Source organism: Salmo trutta, unplaced genomic scaffold, assembly GCF_901001165.1.
Source record: "Salmo trutta unplaced genomic scaffold, fSalTru1.1, whole genome shotgun sequence".
NCBI classification, from domain to species: Eukaryota; Metazoa; Chordata; class Actinopteri; order Salmoniformes; family Salmonidae; genus Salmo; species Salmo trutta.
In genome coordinates, this window is record NW_021822718.1 from 241554 (window position 1) to 261553 (window position 20000).

The 20000-nt window shown below is 42.7% G+C and overlaps 1 protein-coding gene across 1 annotated transcript in view; it reads right to left on the minus strand.

The window, feature by feature from the left end:
• Positions 1-20000, minus strand: part of LOC115183993 (MHC class II transactivator) — a 50892-nt gene that overhangs the window by 2720 nt on the left and 28172 nt on the right. Inside the window, exons 13-22 of the mRNA XM_029744991.1 lie at positions 18941-19633; positions 17778-18155; positions 13064-13515; positions 10120-10299; positions 9699-9764; positions 8246-8326; positions 8068-8151; positions 5447-5530; positions 3674-3757; positions 2112-2195 (exon numbers count right to left, since the gene is read on the minus strand). Coding sequence (XP_029600851.1) covers positions 2112-2195; positions 3674-3757; positions 5447-5530; positions 8068-8151; positions 8246-8326; positions 9699-9764; positions 10120-10299; positions 13064-13515; positions 17778-18155; positions 18941-19633 — 2186 coding nt within the window. The remainder of the gene's footprint in view (positions 1-2111; positions 2196-3673; positions 3758-5446; positions 5531-8067; positions 8152-8245; positions 8327-9698; positions 9765-10119; positions 10300-13063; positions 13516-17777; positions 18156-18940; positions 19634-20000) is intronic.

Here is a 20000-nt window from a genome sequence, read left to right on the forward strand (position 1 = left end):
ACTTCCTCCTATATGTTATCGTGATGGACTTCCTCCTATATGTTATCGTGACGGACTTCCTCCTATATGTTATCGTGACGGACTTCCTCCTACATGTTATCGTGATGGACTTCTTCCTATATGTTATCGTGACGGACTTCCTCCTATATGTTATCGTGACGGACTTCCTCCTATATGTTATCCTCCTATATGTTATCATGATGGACTTCCTCCTATATGTTATCGTGATGGACTTCCTCCTATATGTTATCGTGACGGACTTCCTCCTATATGTTATCGTGACGGACTTCCTCCTATATGTTATCCTCCTGTATGTTATCGTGATGGACTTCCTCCTATATGTTATCGTGACGGACTTCCTCCTATATGTTATCGTGACGGACTTCCTCCTATATGTTATCGTGATGGACTTCCTCCTATATGTTATTGTGATGGACTTCCTCCTATATGTTATCGTGATGGACTTCCTCCTATATGTTATCGTGATGGACTTCCTCCTATATGTTATCGTGACGGACTTCCTCCTATATGTTATCGTGACGGAATTCCTCCTATATGTTATCGTGACGGACTTCCTCCTATATGTTATCGTGACGGACTTCCTCCTATATGTTATCGTGATGGACTTCTTCCTATATGTTATCGTGACTGACTTCCTCCTATATGTTATCGTGATGGACTTCCTCCTATATGTTATCGTGATGGACTTCTTCCTATATGTTATCGTGACGGACTTCCTCCTATATGTTATCGTGACGGACTTCCTCCTATATGTTATCGTGACGGACTTCCTCCTATATGTTATCGTGACGGACTTCCTCCTATATGTTATCGTGATGGACTTCCTCCTATATGTTATCGTGATGGACTTCCTTCTATATGTTATCGTGATGGACTTCCTCCTATATGTTATCCTCCTATATGTTATCGTGATGGACTTCCTCCTATATGTTATCCTCCTATATGTTATCGTGACAGACTTCCTCCTATATGTTATCCTCCTATATGTTATCGTGACAGACTTCCTCCTATATGTTATCGTGATGGACTTCCTCCTATATGTTATCGTGATGGACTTCCTCCTATACGTTATCGTGACGGACTTCCTCCTATATGTTATCGTGACGGACTTCCTCCTATATGTTATCCTCCTATATGTTATCGTGATGGACTTCCTCCTATATGTTATCCTCCTATATGTTATCGTGACAGACTTCCTCCTATATGTTATCCTCCTATATGTTATCGTGACAGACTTCCTCCTATATGTTATCGTGATGGACTTCCTCCTATATGTTATCGTGATGGACTTCCTCCTACACGTTATCGTGACGGACTTCCTCCTATATGTTATCGTGATGGACTTCCTCCTATATGTTATCGTGACGGACTTCCTCCTATATGTTATCCTCCTATATGTTATCGTGATGGACTTCCTCCTATATGTTATCCTCCTATATGTTATCGTGACAGACTTCCTCCTATATGTTATCGTGATGGACTTCCTCCTATATGTTATCGTGATGGACTTCCTCCTATATGTTATCGTGACGGACTTCCTCCTATATGTTATCGTGACGGACTTCCTCCTATATGTTATCCTCCTATATGTTATCGTGATGGACTTCCTCCTATATGTTATCCTCCTATATGTTATCGTGACAGACTTCCTCCTATATGTTATCGTGACAGATTTCCTCCTATATGTTATCCTCCTATATGTTATCGTGACAGACTTCCTCCTATATGTTATCGTGATGGACTTCCTCCTATATGTTATCCTCCTATATGTTATCGTGACGGACTTCCTCCTATATGTTATCCTCCTATATGTTATCGTGACGGACTTCCTCCTATATGTTATCGTGACGGACTTCCTGCTATATGTTATCGTGACGGACTTCCTGCTATATGTTATCGTGACGGACTTCCTCCTATATGTTATCGTGACGGACTTCCTCCAATATGTTATCGTGACGGACTTCCTCCTATATGTTATCGTGACGGACTTCCTACTATATGTTATCGTGACGGACTTCCTGCTATATGTTATCGTGACGGACTTCCTGCTATATGTTATCGTGACGTGATTGTTTCGATGAGTGTCCTACCCCAGACTCTTGATCCATGGACAATCCCTCAGACTGGAAGACAAACTCTGAGCTCCCAGGACTGTGAAACTGTTGTACTTGACACTGCAGACAAACAGGGGGAACAATGAGTCAGACTGTAGCAGTTGGTATGGCAACACAGCTACTGTTCCCATAGCAACAGGGGGTACTACATACGCACTACAGCATCAATACTGCTGTATTACTGCAGTAATGTTTTATGATTCAGACTTACTGCTGTATTACTGCAGTAATGTTTTATGATTCAGACTTACTGCTGTATTACTGCAGTAATGTTTTATGATTCAGACTTACTGCTGTATTACTGCAGTAATGTTTTATGATTCAGACTTACTGCTGTATTACTGCAGTAATGTTTTATGATTCAGACTTACTGCTGTATTACTGCAGTAATGTTTTATGATTCAGACTTACTGCTGTATTACTGCAGTACTGTTTTATAAGTCAGACTTACTGCTGTATTACTGCAGTAATGTTTTATGATTCAGACTTACTGCTGTATTACTGCAGTAATGTTTTATGATTCAGACTTACTGCTGTATTACTGCAGTAATGTTTTATGATTCAGACTTACTGCTGTATTACTGCAATACTGTTTTATGATTCAGACTTACTGCTGTATTACTGCAGTAATGTTTTATGATTCAGACTTACTGCTGTATTACTGCAGTAATGTTTTATGATTCAGACTTACTGCTGTATTACTACAGTAATGTTTTATGATTCAGACTTACTGCGGTAATGTTTTCTGATTCAGACTTACTGCTGTATTACTGCAGTAATGTTTTATGATTCAGACTTACTGCTGTATTACTGCAGTAATGTTTTATGATTCAGACTTACTGCTGTAATGTTTTCTGATTCAGACTTACTGCTGTAATGTTTTATGATTCAGACTTACTGCTGTATTACTGCAGTAATGTTTTATGATTCAGACTTACTGCTGTATTACTACAGTAATGTTTTATGATCCAGACTTACTGCTGTATTACTACAGTAATGTTTTATGATCCAGACTTACTGCTGTATTACTGCAGTAATGTTTTATGATTCAGACTTACTGCTGTATTACTGCAGTAATGTTTTATGATTCAGACTTACTGCTGTATTACTGCAGTAATGTTTTATGATTCAGACTTACTGCTGTATTACTGCAGTAATGTTTTATGATTCAGACTTACTGCTGTATTACTACAGTAATGTTTTATGATCCAGACTTACTGCTGTATTACTACAGTAATGTTTTATGATCCAGACTTACTGCTGTATTACTGCAGTAATGTTTTATGATTCAGACTTACTGCTGTATTACTACAGTAATGTTTTATGATTCAGACTTACTGCTGTATTACTGCATGAATGTTTTATAATTCAGACTTACTGCTGTATTACTGCAGTAATGTTTTATAATTCAGACTTACTGCTGTATTACTGCAGTAATGTTTTATGATTCAGACTTACTGCTGTATTACTACAGTAATGTTTTATGATTCAGACTTACTGCTGTATTACTGCAGTAATGTTTTATAATTCAGACTTACTCCAGGTCACTGAGTGATGTCATCTGAGGTAAGACAGCAGCCAGACTCTCAGCACCCCCGTCAGATATCACATTACTGTACAGACTGGAGAATAGACAGGATTAGACCATCAGATTACAGACTGGAGAATAGACAGGATTAGACTATCAGATTACAGACTAGAGATTAGACAGGATTAGACTATCAGATTACAGACTGGAGAATAGACAGGATTAGACTATCAGATTACAGACTGGATTAGACAGGATTAGACCATCAGATTACAGACTGGAGAATAGACAGGATTAGACTATCAGATTATAGACTGGATTAGACAGGATTAGACCATCAGATTACAGACTGGATTAGACAGGATTAGACCATCAGATTACAGACTGGAGAATAGACAGGATTAGACTATCAGATTACAGACTGGATTAGACAGGATTAGACTATCAGATTACAGACTGGACAATAGACGGGATTAGACTATCAGATTACAGACTGGATTAGACAGGATTAGACCATCAGATTACAGACTGGAGAATAGACAGGATTAGACCATCAGATTACAGACTGGATTAGACAGGATTAGACCATCAGATTACAGACTGGACAATAGACAGGATTAGACCATCAGATTACAGACTGGACAATAGACAGGATTAGACCATCAGATTACAGACTGGACAATAGACAGGATTAGACCATCAGATTACAGACTGGACAATAGACAGGATTAGACCATCAGATTACAGACTGGACAATAGACAGGATTAGACCATCAGATTACAGACTGAACAATAGACGGGATTAGACCATCAGATTACAGACTGAACAATAGACGGGATTAGACCATCAGATTACAGACTGGACAAGAGACAGGATTAGACCATCAGATTACAGACTGGAGAATAGACAGGATTAGACCATCAGATTACAGACTGGATTAGACAGGATTAGACCATCAGATTATAGACTGGACAATAGACAGTGTGTGTGTGTGTGTGTGTGTGTGTGTGTGTGTGTGTGTGTGTGTGTGTGTGTGTGTGTGTGTGTGTGTAGCTGAGACAGTGCAGTGAGGAGAGGGTAGACAGGGTGTGTGTGTGTGTGTGTGTGTGTGTGTGTGTGTGTGTGTACCTGAGACAGTGCAGTGAGGAGAGGGTAGACAGGGTGTGTGTGTGTGTGTACCTGAGACAGTGCAGTGAGGAGAGGGTAGACAGGGTGTGTGTGTGTGTGTGTGTGTGTACCTGAGACAGTGCAGTGAGGAGAGGGTAGACAGGGTGTGTGTGTGTGTGTACCTGAGACAGTGCAGTGAGGAGAGGGTAGACAGGGTGTGTGTGTGTGTGTACCTGAGACAGTGCAGTGAGGAGAGGGTAGACAGGGTGTGTGTGTGTGTGTGTGTGTACCTGAGACAGTGCAGTGAGGAGAGGGTAGACAGGGTGTGTGTGTGTGTGTGTACCTGAGACAGTGCAGTGAGGAGAGGGTAGACAGGGTGTGTGTGTGTGTGTACCTGAGACAGTGCAGTGAGGAGAGGGTAGACAGGGTGTGTGTGTGTGTGTGTGTGTGTGTGTACCTGAGACAGTGCAGTGAGGAGAGGGTAGACAGGGTGTGTGTGTGTGTGTGTACCTGAGACAGTGCAGTGAGGAGAGGGTAGACAGGGTGTGTGTGTGTGTGTACCTGAGACAGTGCAGTGAGGAGAGGGTAGACAGGGTGTGTGTGTGTGTGTGTGTGTGTGTGTACCTGAGACAGTGCAGTGAGGAGAGGGTAGACAGGGTGTGTGTGTGTGTGTACCTGAGACAGTGCAGTGAGGAGAGGGTAGACAGGGCAGGAGCCAGACTCCCTATTCCCTGGTCTCCTATACAGTTCTGGGACAGACTGAGAGAGGAGAAGAGAAGATAGGAGGGGAGGAGAAAGGAGGAGAAAGGAGAGGAGAGGAGGGGAGGAGAAAGGAGGAGAAAGGAGAGGAGGGGAGGAGAAAGGAGGAGAGGAGGGGAGGGGAGGAGAAAGGAGAGGAGAGGAGGAGAAAGGAGGGGAGGGGAGGAGAAGAGAAGAGAAGAGAGGAGGGGAGGAGAAGAGAGGAGAGGAGGAGAAAGGAGGAGAGGAGGGGAGGGGAGGAGAAAGGAGAGGAGAGGAGGAGAAAGGAGAGGAGAGGAGGAGAAAGGAGGGGAGAGGAGGAGAAAGGAGGAGAGGAGGGGAGGGGAGGAGAAAGGAGAGGAGAGGAGGAGAAAGGAGAGGAGAGGAGGAGAAAGGAGGGGAGGGGAGGAGAAAGGAGGAGAGGAGGGGAGGGGAGGAGAAAGGAGAGGAGAGGAGGAGAAAGGAGAGGAGAGGAGGAGAAAGGAGGGGAGAGGAGGAGAAAGGAGGAGAGGAGGGGAGGGGAGGAGAAAGGAGAGGAGAGGAGGAGAAAGGAGAGGAGAGGAGGAGAAAGGAGGGGAGGGGAGGAGAAAGGAGGAGAGGAGGGGAGGGGAGGAGAAAGGAGAGGAGAGGAGGAGAGGAGGGGAGGGGAGGAGAAAGGAGGAGAAAGGAGAGGAGGGGAGGAGAAGAGAGGAGGGGAGGGGAGGAGAAAGGAGAGGAGGGGAGACCATAAAGATTTTTTTTGTATTTTAGTCATTTTTGCAGATGCTCTTATCCAGAGTGACTTACAGTAGTGAATGCATACATTTCATACATTTCTATTTCCTGTGCTGGCCCCCCGTGGGAATCGAACCCACAACCCTGGCGTTGCAAACACCATGCTCTACCAACTGAGCCACAGGAAAGACTATGTGGTTCACAAAAGCACAGTAACTGACTGAATGGTATTGCAGATAGATACTATCTAGGGCAGAGGTCACCAACCTTTACTAGGTCATAATGTCCCTAGAGATCTACAGATAGATACTATCTAGGGCAGAGGTCACCAACCTTTTCTGGGTCATAATGTCCCTAGATAACCCCTCTCCTCCTTTAAAGGTGTTATAAAGGTGTTATAAAGGTGGTTAAGGTGTAACACCTTTAACGCCTTTAACACCTTTAAAACCTTTAACTCCTTTATAACACCTTTAACTCCTTTATAACGCCTTTATAGCACCTTTAACACCTTTAACGCCTTTATAACACCTTCATAACACCTTTAACACCTTCATAACGCCTTTATAACACCTGTATAACACCTTTAACACCATTAACACCTTTAACGCCTTTAAACACCTTTATAACACCTTTATAACACCTTTAACATCTTTAACACCTTTATAACACCTTTAACATCTAACTCCTTCATAACGCCTTTATAACACCTGTATAACACCTTTAACACCATTAACACCTTTAACGCCTTTAAACACCTTTATAACACCTTTATAACACCTTTAACATCTTTAACACCTTTATAACACCTTTAACATCTAACTCCTTCATAACGCCTTTATAACACCTGTATAACACCTTTAACACCTTTATAACACCATTAACACCTTTAACACCTTTATAACACCTTCATAACACCTTTAACACCTAAAATGCCTTTATACCACCTTTAACACCTTAAACACCTTTATATCACCTTTATAACACCTTTATAACACCTTTAACACCTTTAACACCTTTACTGTATAAAACCTTTATTGCACATATAACACCTTTAACGCATTTAACGCCTTTATAACACCTTAAACACCTTTATAACACCTTAAACACCTTTATAACACCTTAAACACCGTTATAACACCTTTAAGGTGTTAAGGTGTTATAACGGTGTTTAAGGTGTTAAGGTGTTATAAAGGTGTTTAAGGTGTTAAGGTGTTATAAAGGTGTTAAGGTGTTATAAAGGTGTTAAGGTGTTATAACGGTGTTTAGGGTGTTAAGGTGTTATAAAGGTGTTAAAGGTGGTATAAAGGTGTTATAAAGTGGTCACAGTACCACATAATAACATGAACTTACTCATTAAAACAGCAGCTCTTTGCTCTATTCATGGTTTTAAAAGTTTTTAAATCTCACAGTATCAACTAAGCTTTATCGTTGTTTTTTACAGATATGTTTGGTAATCTACTAGGAATGCCTTAGTGATGGCCAGCTTGGGGACCACTGATCTACAGAATAGAGAGCTCAGTGATGGACAGGTTGATCTAGAGAGTTCAGTGATGGACAGGTTGATCTAGAGAGCTCAGTGATGGACAGGTCGATCTAGAGAGTAGAGAGCTCAGTGATGGACAGGCTGATCTAGAGACTAGAGAGCTCAGTGATGGACAGGCTGATCTAGAGAGAAGAGAGCTCAGTGATGGACAGGTTGATCTAGACAGTAGAGAGCTCAGTGATGGACAGGTTGATCTAGAGAGTAGAGAGCTCAGTGATGGACAGGTTGATCTAGAAAGAAGAGAGCTCAGTGATGGACAGGTTGATCTAGAGACTAGAGAACTCAGTGTGAAGTTTCTTACTTGATAATCTGCAGAGAGGAGAGAGACACCACAGCTTCAGCCAGACCCTGAGCTCCACTGTCCCCCAGCTTACTGTTCTCCAGACTGGAGAGGGAGACAGAGAGATTAGACCAACAGCATAATAAAGTCAAAGTTGTTGTCCCGTTGTCCTGTGGTCCATCAGTAGCGCTGTACTTACTCCAGGTGATGTAGACTGTGCAAGGCTGGCAGCAGCTCCAGGAGTTTAGGGAGAGCCAGAGGGCCGTTCACTGGCCCCAACCTATACACACACACACACAAACACACTTTCTCAAATCAGTGGTCACTCTTGACTTATTACCTAGTCAAACCAGTGGTAACTCTTGACTTATTACCTAGTCAAATCAGTGGTAACTCTTGACTTATTACCTAGTCAAACCAGTGGTAACTCTTGACTTATTACCTAGTGAAATCAAAGTTTATTGACTTATTACCTAGTGAAATCAAAGTGTATTGACTTATTACCTAGTGAAATCAAAGTGTATTGACTTATTACCTAGTCAAATAAATCAAAGTGTATTGACTTATTACCTAGTGAAATCAAATAAAAGTTTATTGACTTATTACCTAGTGAAATCAAATCAGTTTATTGACTTATTACCTAGTCAAATCAAATCAAAGTGTATTGACTTATTACCTAGTGAAATCAAATCAAAGTGTATTGACTTATTACCTAGTCAAATCAAATCAAAGTGTATCGACTTATTACCTAGTGAAATCAAATCAAAATTGATTGACTTATTACCTAGTGAAATCAAATCAAAGTGTATTGACTTATTACCTAGTCAAATCAAATCAAAGTGTATTGACTTATTACCTAGTGAAATCAAATCAAAGTTTATTGACTTATTACCTAGTCAAATCAAATCAAAGGTTATTGACTTATTACCAAGTCAAATCAAATCAAAGTGTATTGACTTATTACCTAGTCAAATCAAAGTGTTTTGAATTATTACCAATCAAATCAAAGTTTATTGACTTATTACCCAATCAAATCAAATCAAAGTGTATCGACTTATTACCTAGTGAAATCAAATCAAAATTGATTGACTTATTACCTAGTGAAATCAAATCAAAGTGTATTGACTTATTACCTAGTCAAATCAAATCAAAGTGTATTGACTTATTACCTAGTGAAATCAAATCAAAGTTTATTGACTTATTACCTAGTCAAATCAAATCAAAGTTTATTGACTTATTAACAAGTCAAATCAAATCAAAGTGTATTGCCTTATTACCTAGTCAAATCAAATCAAAGTGAATTGACTTATTACCCAATCAAATCAAAGTTTATTGACTTATTACCTAGTGAAATCAAATCAAAGTTTATTGACTTATTAACAAGTCAAATCAAATCAAAGTGTATTGCCTTATTACCTAGTCAAATCAAATCAAAGTGAATTGACTTATTACCCAATCAAATCAAAGTTTATTGACTTATTACCTAGTGAAATCAAATCAAAGTGTTTTGCCTTATTACCTAGTGAAACCAAATCAAAGTGTATTGACTTATTACCCAATCAAATCAAAGTGTATTGACTTATTACCCAATCAAATCAAAGTGTATTGCCTTATTACCCAGTGATAGTGATTGGTTGAATAACGATACTCACTCAAACTCCAGCTTGTGAAGATCTCTGACTGCAGGTATACCCTCCCCCAGGACCCCGTCTGATAGGCTGAAACGATGACGGACACATCGTCACATTTTACAAACATACCAGGATGTTTATATGTGTGTGTATTGTACTGTATTGTATTGTATTGTATTGTATTGTATTGTATTGTACTGTACTGTACTGTACTGCACTGTACTGTATTGTACTGTATTGTATTGTATTGTATTGTATTGTATTGTATTGTACTGTATTGTACTGTATTGTATTGTATTGTATTGTATTGTACTGTATTGTACTGTACTGTATTGTATTGTATTGTATTGTAGATGGCTGTAACAGGACCTGGGCTACTGTATGGCTATGTATTGTAGATGGTGTGTGTGTGTGTGTGTGTGTGTGTGCTGTATCGGCGTACCTCTCAGACAGTCTCCTGCTTGTGTGTATGTTGACCAGTGTAGACAGGTGTTGAACCTGGGACACCTGCGTGGCTCTGAAAGGGTTAAGGGTCAACTTAGACACAGCCGCTTTCAGAAGCTCCTCCTCCCCGCTCTGCTCTAGCTCCTCCCACAGAGTGATGGTGTCAGCGATACACGCCCTGGGACACGCACACACACACACACACACACACACACGCGCACACACACACACGCACACACGCACGCACACGTGCACACGCACGCACACACGCGCACGCACACACACACGCGCACACACACACACACGCACGCACACACGCGCACACACACATGCGCACACACACGCACAAACACGCACACACGCACACACACGCACGCACACACCCGCGCACGCACACACACACGCGCACACACACACGCACAAACACACACACACGCACACACACACACACAAACAGGTTAGAGTCATGTTCAAAACACACAGATCAGAAAACTAAATGTGCATTACAAGTTCTACATACTGTAGAGAAAGAACATCAGATCTATACTGTTCTAGATCTATACTGTAACAGATCTATACTGTAACAGATCTATACTGTAACAGATCTATACTGTAATAGATCTATACTGTTCTAGATCTATACTGTAACATATCTATAGTGTTTCTAGATATATACTGTAACAGATCTATACTGTAACAGATCTATACTGTAATAGATCTATACTGTTCTAGATCTATACTGTAACATATCTATAGTGTTTCTAGATATATACTGTAACAGATCTATAATGTTCTAGGTCTATAATGTAACAGATCTATACTGTTCTAGATATATACTGTAACAGATCTATACTGTTCTAGATCTATACTGTAACAGCTCTATACTGTAACAGATCATACTGTAACAGATCTATACTGTTATAGATCTATAATGTAACATATCTATACTGTTCTAGATATATACTGTAACAGATCTATACTGTTCTAGATATATACTGTAACAGATCTATACTGTTCTAGATATATACTGTAACAGATCTATACTGTTCTAGATATATACTGTAACAGATCTATACTGTTCTAGATATACACTGTAACAGATCTATACTGTTCTAGATATATAATGTAACAGATCGATACTGTTCTAGATATATAATGTAACATATCTATACTGTTCTAGATCTATACTGTAACAGATCTATACTGTAACAGATCTATACTGTTGTAGATATATAATGTAACAGATCTATACTGTTCTAGATATATACTGTAACAGATCTATACTGTTGTAGATATATACTGTAACAGATCTATACTGTTCTAGATATATACTGTAACAGATCTATACTGTTCTAGATATATACTGTAACAGATATATACTGTTCTAGATATATAATGTAACAGATCTATACTGTTCTAGATATATACTGTAACAGATCTATACTGTTCTGTTCTAGATATATACTGTAACAGATCTATACTGTTCTAGATATACAATGTAACATATCTATACTGTTCTAGTTCTATACTGTAACAGATCTATACTGTTCTAGATCTATACTGTAACAGATCTATACTGTTCTAGATATATACTGTAACAGATCTATACTGTTCTAGATCTAAACTGTAACAGATCTATACTGTAACAGATCTATACTGTTGTAGATATATAATGTAACAGATCTATACTGTTCTAGATATATACTGTAACAGATCTATACTTTTCTAGATATATACTGTAACAGATCTATACTGTTCTAGATCTATACTGTAACATATCTATACTGTTCTAGATCTATACTGTAACATATCTATACTGTTCTAGATCTATACTGTAACAGATCTATACTGTTCTAGATATATACTGTAACAGATCTATACTGTTCTAGATCTATACTGTAACAGATCTATACTGTAACAGATCTATACTGTTGTAGATATATAATGTAACAGATCTATACTGTTCTAGATATATACTGTAACAGATCTATACTTTTCTAGATATATACTGTAACAGATCTATACTGTTCTAGATCTATACTGTAACAGATCTATACTGTTCTAGATATATACTGTAACAGATCTGTAACAGGTCTATCAGTGTAATAGTACCAGTACCTGTATGAGTGTATGTTGCTGAGACCTGTCAGTAGTTTTAATCCAGTCATCCTCAGTCCTGTGTCCTCCAGCCCCAATCTATACTGTTCTAGATCTATACTGTTCTAGATATATACTGTAACAGATCTATACTTTTCTAGATATATACTGTAACAGATCTATACTGTTCTAGATCTATACTGTAACATATCTATACTGTTCTAGATCTATACTGTAACATATCTATACTGTTCTAGATCTATACTGTAACAGATTTATACTGTTCTAGATCTATACTGTAACAGATCTATACTGTAACAGATCTATACTGTTGTAGATATATAATGTAACAGATCTATACTGTTCTAGATATATACTGTAACAGGTCTATACTGTTCTAGATCTATACTGTAACATATCTATACTGTTCTAGATCTATACTGTAACAGATCTATACTGTTGTAGATATATAATGTAACAGATCTGTAACAGGTCTATCAGTGTAATAGTACCAGTACCTGTATGAGTGTATGTTGCTGAGACCTGTCAGTAGTTTTAATCCAGTCATCCTCAATCCTGTGTCCTCCAGCCCCAATCTATACTGTTCTAGATATATACTGTAACAGATCTATACTGTTGTAGATATATAATGTAACAGATCTGTAACAGGTCTATCAGTGTAATAGTACCAGTACCTGTATGAGTGTATGTTGCTGAGACCTGTCAGTAGTTTTAATCCAGTCATCCTCAGTCCTGTGTCCTCCAGCCCCAATCTATACTGTTCTAGATCTATACTGTTCTAGATCTATACTGTAACAGGTCTATCAGTGTAATAGTACCAGTACCTGTATGAGTGTATGTTGTTGAGACCTGTCAGTAGTTTTAGTCCAGTCATCCTCAGTCCTGTGTCCTCCAGCCCCAGACAGAACCTCCTCCTCAGGGTTCTACACCGGTCCAAAAGGTTCCACACCACGAAGCCGTCAGCGGGGCACAGCGGGACCCCTTGGAACGACAGAACCTCAGGAAGGTTCCGTACCAGGTGTCTGACCAGGTGGACGTCGCCTGTCTCGTAAACACAGTGACACGCCTCTAGGAGCCGGGCGGGGCTCAGGTCGCCGCGGGGAAGGTTCTCCAGGTGTGATATCACAGCGGCTCGCTTGGCCATCACCGCTTTCATGGCGCCGGTATCCAGGGCGGCCAGATCACGGAGTTCCGCCTTGTTCCGGAAAAGCAGCCCGACAGCGAATCGCTGAGCAAGGTCCAGACACTCTCCCTGAGGCCGTCGCCTCCCCCTGGGCTGCAGAGTAGAACAGAGTAGAGTAGAGTGGAGTAGAGTAGAGTGGAGTAGAGTAGAACAGAGTAGAATAGAGTAGAACAGAGACGAGTAGAACAGAGTAGAGTAGAACAGAGTAGAATAGAGTAGAATAGAGTAGTATAGAACAGAGTAGAATATATTAGAACAGAGTAGAAATAGAATAGAGTAGAACAGAGTAGAATAGAACAGAGTAGAAATAGAATAGAGTAGAACAGAGTAGAGTAGAACAGAGTAGAGTAGAACAGAGTAGAGTAGAGTAGAATAGAGTAGTATAGAACAGAGTAGAATATATTAGAACAGAGTAGAAATAGAACAGAGTAGAAATAGAATAGAGTAGAACAGAGTAGAGTAGAACAGAGTAGAATAGAACAGAGTAGAAATATAATAGAGTAGAACAGAGTAGAATAGAACAGAGTAGAAATAGAATAGAGTAGAACAGAGTAGAGTAGAACAGAGTAGAATAGAACAGAGTAGAAATATAATAGAGTAGAACAGAGTAGAGTAGAACAGAACAGAGTAGAATAGAATAGAGTAGAGTAGAGTAGAACAGAGTAGAGTAGAACAGAACAGAGTAGAAATATAATAGAGTAGAACAGAGTAGAGTAGAATAGAACAGAGTAGAATAGAACAGAGTAGAATAGAGTAGAATAGAGTAGAACAGAGTAGAATAGAGTAGAGTAGAGTAGAGTAGAACAGAGTAGAGTAGAGTAGAATAGAGTAGAATAGAGTAGAATAGAGTAGAACAGAGTAGAGTAGAACAGAGTAGAACAGAACAGAGTAGAACAGAACAGAGTAGAGTAGAATAGAGTAGAATAGAGTAGAACAGAGTAGAACAGAACAGAGTAGAACAGAACAGAGTAGAATAGAATAGAGTAGAGTAGAGTAGAACAGAACAGAGTAGAAATATAATAGAATAGAACAGAGTAGAGTAGAGTAGAACAGAGTAGAGTAGAACAGAACAGAGTACATTTACATGTTAGTCATTTAGCAGACACTCTTATCCAGAGCCACTCCAGATAGCTAGGTGGACCAGTCATAGTCAGTCCATTCATCTCCAGATAGCTAGGTGGACCAGTCATAGTCAGTCCATTCATCTCCAGATAGCTAGGTGGACCAATCATAGTCAGTCCATTCATCTCCAGATAGCTAGGTGGACCAGTCATAGTCAGTCCATTCATCTCCAGATAGCTAGGTGGACCAGTCATAGTCAGTCCATTCATCTCCAGATATCTAGGTGGACCAGTCAGTCCATTCATCTTCAGATAGCTAGGTGGACCAGTCATAGTCAGTCCATTCATCTTCAGATAGCTAGGTGGACCAGTCATAGTCAGTCCATTCATCTCCAGATAGCTAGGTGGACCAGTCATAGTCAGTCCATTCATCTCCAGATAGCTAGGTGGACCAGTCATAGTCAGTCCATTCATCTCCAGATAGCTAGGTGGACCAGTCATAGTCAGTCCATTCATCTCCAGATAGCTAGGTGGACCAGTCATAGTCAGTCCATTCATCTCCAGATAGCTAGGTGGACCAGTCAGTCCATTCATCTCCAGATAGCTAGGTGGACCAGTCAGTCCATTCATCTCCAGATAGCTAGGTGGACCAGTCATAGTCAGTCCATTCATCTCCAGATAGCTAGGTGGACCAGTCATAGTCAGTCCATTCATCTCCAGATAGCTAGGTGGACCAGTCATAGTCAGTCCATTCATCTCCAGATAGCTAGGTGGACCAATCATAGTCAGTCCATTCATCTCCAGATAGCTAGGTGGACCAGTCAGTCCATTCATCTCCAGATAGCTAGGTGGACCAGTCACAGTCAGTCCATTCATCTCCAGATAGCTAGGTGGACCAGTCATAGTCAGTCCATTCATCTCCAGATAGCTAGGTGGACCAGTCATAGTCAGTCCATTCATCTCCAGATAGCTAGGTGGACCAATCATAGTCAGTCCATTCATCTCCAGATAGCTAGGTGGACCAGTCAGTCCATTCATCTCCAGATAGCTAGGTGGACCAGTCATAGTCAGTCCATTCATCTCCAGATAGCTAGGTGGACCAGTCAGTCCATTCATCTCCAGATAGCTAGGTGGACCAGTCAGTCCATTCATCTCCAGATAGCTAGGTGGACCAGTCATAGTCAGTCCATTCATCTCCAGATAGCTAGGTGGACCAGTCATAGTCAGTACATTCATCTCCAGATAGCTAGGTGGACCAGTCATAGTCAATACATTCATCTACAGATAGCTAGGTGGACCAGTCAGTCCATTCATCTCCAGATAGCTAGGTGGACCAGTCATAGTCAGTCCATTCATCTCCAGATAGCTAGGTGGACCAGTCATAGTCAGTCCATTCATCTCCAGATAGCTAGGTGGACCAGTCAGTCCATTCATCTCCAGATAGCTAGGTGGACCAGTCATAGTCAGTCCATTCATCTCCAGATAGCTAGGTGGACCAGTCATAGTCAGTCCATTCATCTCCAGATAGCTAGGTGGACCAGTCATAGTCAGTCCATTCATCTCCAGATAGCTAGGTGGACCAATCATAGTCAGTCCATTCATCTCCAGATAGCTAGGTGGACCAATCATAGTCAGTACATTCATCTCCAGATAGCTAGGTGGACCAGTCATAGTCAGTCCATTCATCTCCAGATAGCTAGGTGGACCAGTCATAGTCAGTCCATTCATCTCCAGATAGCTAGGTGGACCAGTCAGTCCATTCATCTCCAGATAGCTAGGTGGACCAGTCAGTCCATTCATCTCCAGATAGCTAGGTGGACCAGTCATAGTCAGTCCATTCATCTCCAGATAGCTAGGTGGACCAGTCATAGTCAGTCCATTCATCTCCAGATAGCTAGGTGGACCAGTCATAGTCAGTCCATTCATCTCCAGATAGCTAGGTGGACCAGTCATAGTCAGTCCATTCATCTCCAGATAGCTAGGTGGACCAGTCATAGTCAGTCCATTCATCTCCAGATAGCTAGGTGGACCAATCATAGTCAGTCCATTCATCTCCAGATAGCTAGGTGGACCAATCATAGTCAGTCCATTCATCTCCAGATAGCTAGGTGGACCAGTCATAGTCAATACATTCATCTACAGATAGCTAGGTGGACCAGTCAGTCCATTCATCTCCAGATAGCTAGGTGGACCAGTCATAGTCAGTCCATTCATCTCCAGATAGCTAGGTGGACCAGTCATAGTCAGTCCATTCATCTCCAGATAGCTAGGTGGACCAGTCATAGTCAGTCCATTCATCTCCAGATAGCTAGGTGGACCAATCATAGTCAGTCCATTCATCTCCAGATAGCTAGGTGGACCAGTCATAGTCAATACATTCATCTACAGATAGCTAGGTGGACCAGTCAGTCCATTCATCTCCAGATAGCTAGGTGGACCAGTCATAGTCAGTCCATTCATCTCCAGATAGCTAGGTGGACCAGTCAGTCCATTCATCTCCAGATAGCTAGGTGGACCAGTCATAGTCAGTCCATTCATCTCCAGATAGCTAGGTGGACCAGTCATAGTCAGTCCATTCATCTCCAGATAGCTAGGTGGACCAGTCATAGTCAGTCCATTCATCTCCAGATAGCTAGGTGGACCAGTCAGTCCATTCATCTCCAGATAGCTAGGTGGACCAGTCAGTCCATTCATCTCCAGATAGCTAGGTGGACCAGTCATAGTCAGTCCATTCATCTCCAGATAGCTAGGTGGACCAGTCATAGTCAGTCCATTCATCTCCAGATAGCTAGGTGGACCAGTCAGTCCATTCATCTCCAGATAGCTAGGTGGACCAGTCAGTCCATTCATCTCCAGATAGCTAGGTGGACCAGTCATAGTCAGTCCATTCATCTCCAGATAGCTAGGTGGACCAATCATAGTCAGTCCATTCATCTCCAGATAGCTAGGTGGACCAGTCAGTCCATTCATCTCCAGATAGCTAGGTGGACCAGTCAGTCCATTCATCTCCAGATAGCTAGGTGGACCAGTCATAGTCAGTCCATTCATCTCCAGATAGCTAGGTGGACCAGTCATAGTCAGTCCATTCATCTCCAGATAGCTAGGTGGACCAGTCATAGTCAGTCCATTCATCTCCAGATAGCTAGGTGGGACAACTACATATCACAGGCATAGGAAGAAAACATTTTCCTCAATATCAGCAGAGTCCCAGCTAGAAGGAGGTGCTGGTTCAGGTTATAGTCTATATAGGACATATGAACAGACAAGAGGTTCAATAGAAAACAGTCATTCTACCTGTGGGAGTATCTGGGCCAGCAGAGCGCGGTCAGACACACAGCTGGAGACGGACAGGTGGGCCCCGCCCAGGAAGCTTTGCAGGAAAGGGTGGGCCCAGGACAGGATGTTGTCAGAATTCACGTCGTCACCGTCATCGTCACAATGTCTGTCCTGCATCTCCCTCAGCCAGTGAGAATGGACCAGTCCAGTCCTCAGGCCAAATAATCTCAGCCTGACGTCGCCGGTATTCTCCAGGGTCAGGGTCAGGAGAGACGAATGACCTTTAACCCCCTGCCAAGCCAGACCGCTCAACTCAGATAGAACACACCTGTTCTCTTCCTCTCTCTCTTTCTCTCCCTCCTCCCTCTTCTCCTCTCTCTCTCTCTCTCCCTCCTCCCTCTCTCTCTCTCCCTCCTCCCTCTCCTCCTTCTCTCTCGCTTTCTCTCCCTCCTCCCTCTCCTCTCTCGCTTTCTCTCCCTCCTCCCTCTCTCCCTCCTCCCTCGTCTCCCTCCTCCTCTCCTCTTCTTCTGATTGAATTTGGGATTGAGTGCGAGAGCGAGTGCAGATGAGCGTTCGCGTCCTGTTGAGTGTGTGTTTAGGGACGTGTTTCTGACTGTGTTTAAGGGTGTGAGTGTGTGCCTGGGTTTGGGGTAGGGTTGGACAGTGTGTGTGTTTCAGGGTGTAGAGTCTCCTCTTTAGCGTCAGCACCATGTGACACAGTCCCGTCAGCGTGGAAGGAAGTGGGTCTAAACCCTCCCAGTGTTCTAGAAGCAGACAGACCATGTGACACAGCGCTGGGTTCCAACACACAGAGAGAAGGTACGGCTGGCTGGTAGGGCTAGGACTGGGGCTAGGACTGGGGCTAGGACTGGGGCTAGGACTGGGGCTAGGACTGGGGCTAGGACTGGGGCTAGGACTGGGGCTAGGACTGGGGCTAGGACTGGGACTAGGACTGGGACTAGGACTGGGGCTGGGGCTGGGGTTAGGACTGGGGCTAGGACTGGGGCTAGGACTGGGGCTAGGACTGGGACTGGGGCTAGGACTGGGACTGGGACTGGGGCTAGGACTGGGGCAGAGGCTGGGGCTAGGTCTGGGGCTGGGACTGGGGCTAGGACTGGGACTGGGGCAGAGGCTGGGACTGGGGCTGGGACTGGGACTGGGGCTAGGACTGGGAGTGGGACTGGGGCTAGGACTGGGGCTGGGGCTAGGACTGGGACTGGGGCTAGGACTGGGGCTGGGATTGGATCTGGGATTGGATCTGGGACTGGATCTGAGGCTGGGTCTGAGGTTGGGACCTCTAGGGACTGTCCAGAGAAGTATTGTCCCAGGTATCTCTCTATATCCGGAGGGGAGAAGCCAGAGAGTTCCAGGAGGCTGTCAGGCCGTCTCAGCAGCCCACTGACGGTGCCTCGTGGTCGGGCAGAGAGGAGCAGAGAGCAGCCTGGTAGGAGCTTCCTCTGGAGCAGGCCTGAGAACAGCTGTCTAACGCTGTAGGTCTCCCCTTTACTGTCATCCGCTGGACACTGCAGCAGCCCCTCCAAGTCACGCACCACCTCGAAGCCGTCGAATATCACAAGCACACGCTCCGGGACAGAGAGGACCTGATTGAAGACATCCCGGTGGTGGGGACAGGTAGAGGGAATGGGGGAGGAGGAGGAGGAGTGGTGTAGGAGGAGGGACTGAAGGCTATAGGTCGGCTCGGGGGGGAGGGTCAGAGCCTTACCGTCCAATAAGAACACAAAGTCAAACTGAGGCAGTAGGCCGTCGGACCAATCGACGCAGAGCTTCTTGATGAGCGTGCTTTTGCCCATGCCGGCGTTGCCTAGCAACACGACGGAACGTTTGGGTTTCGCCCCGGCGGAGCTCTCGAACACCTGACGAGGAACACAGATAATAAATACATTCATTATTAATTACAATTATTATTATTTTTAATTATTATTATTATTAATTATTAATTACACTTTTCCTGACAGACAGAATTATAAACAGAGGAAGAAAAACATGCAGAGTTTCTCTGTGGGCGACGACGTAGCGACGGCCTTAAGACTAAACACTCAGAGTTTCTCTGTGGGCGACGACGTAACGACGGCCTTAAGACTAAACACTCAGAGTTTCTCTGTGGGCGACGACGTAACGACGGCCTTAAGACTAAACACTCAGAGTTTCTCTGTGGGCGACGACGTAACGACGGCCTTAAGACTAAACACTCAGAGTTTCTCTGTGGGCGACGACGTAACG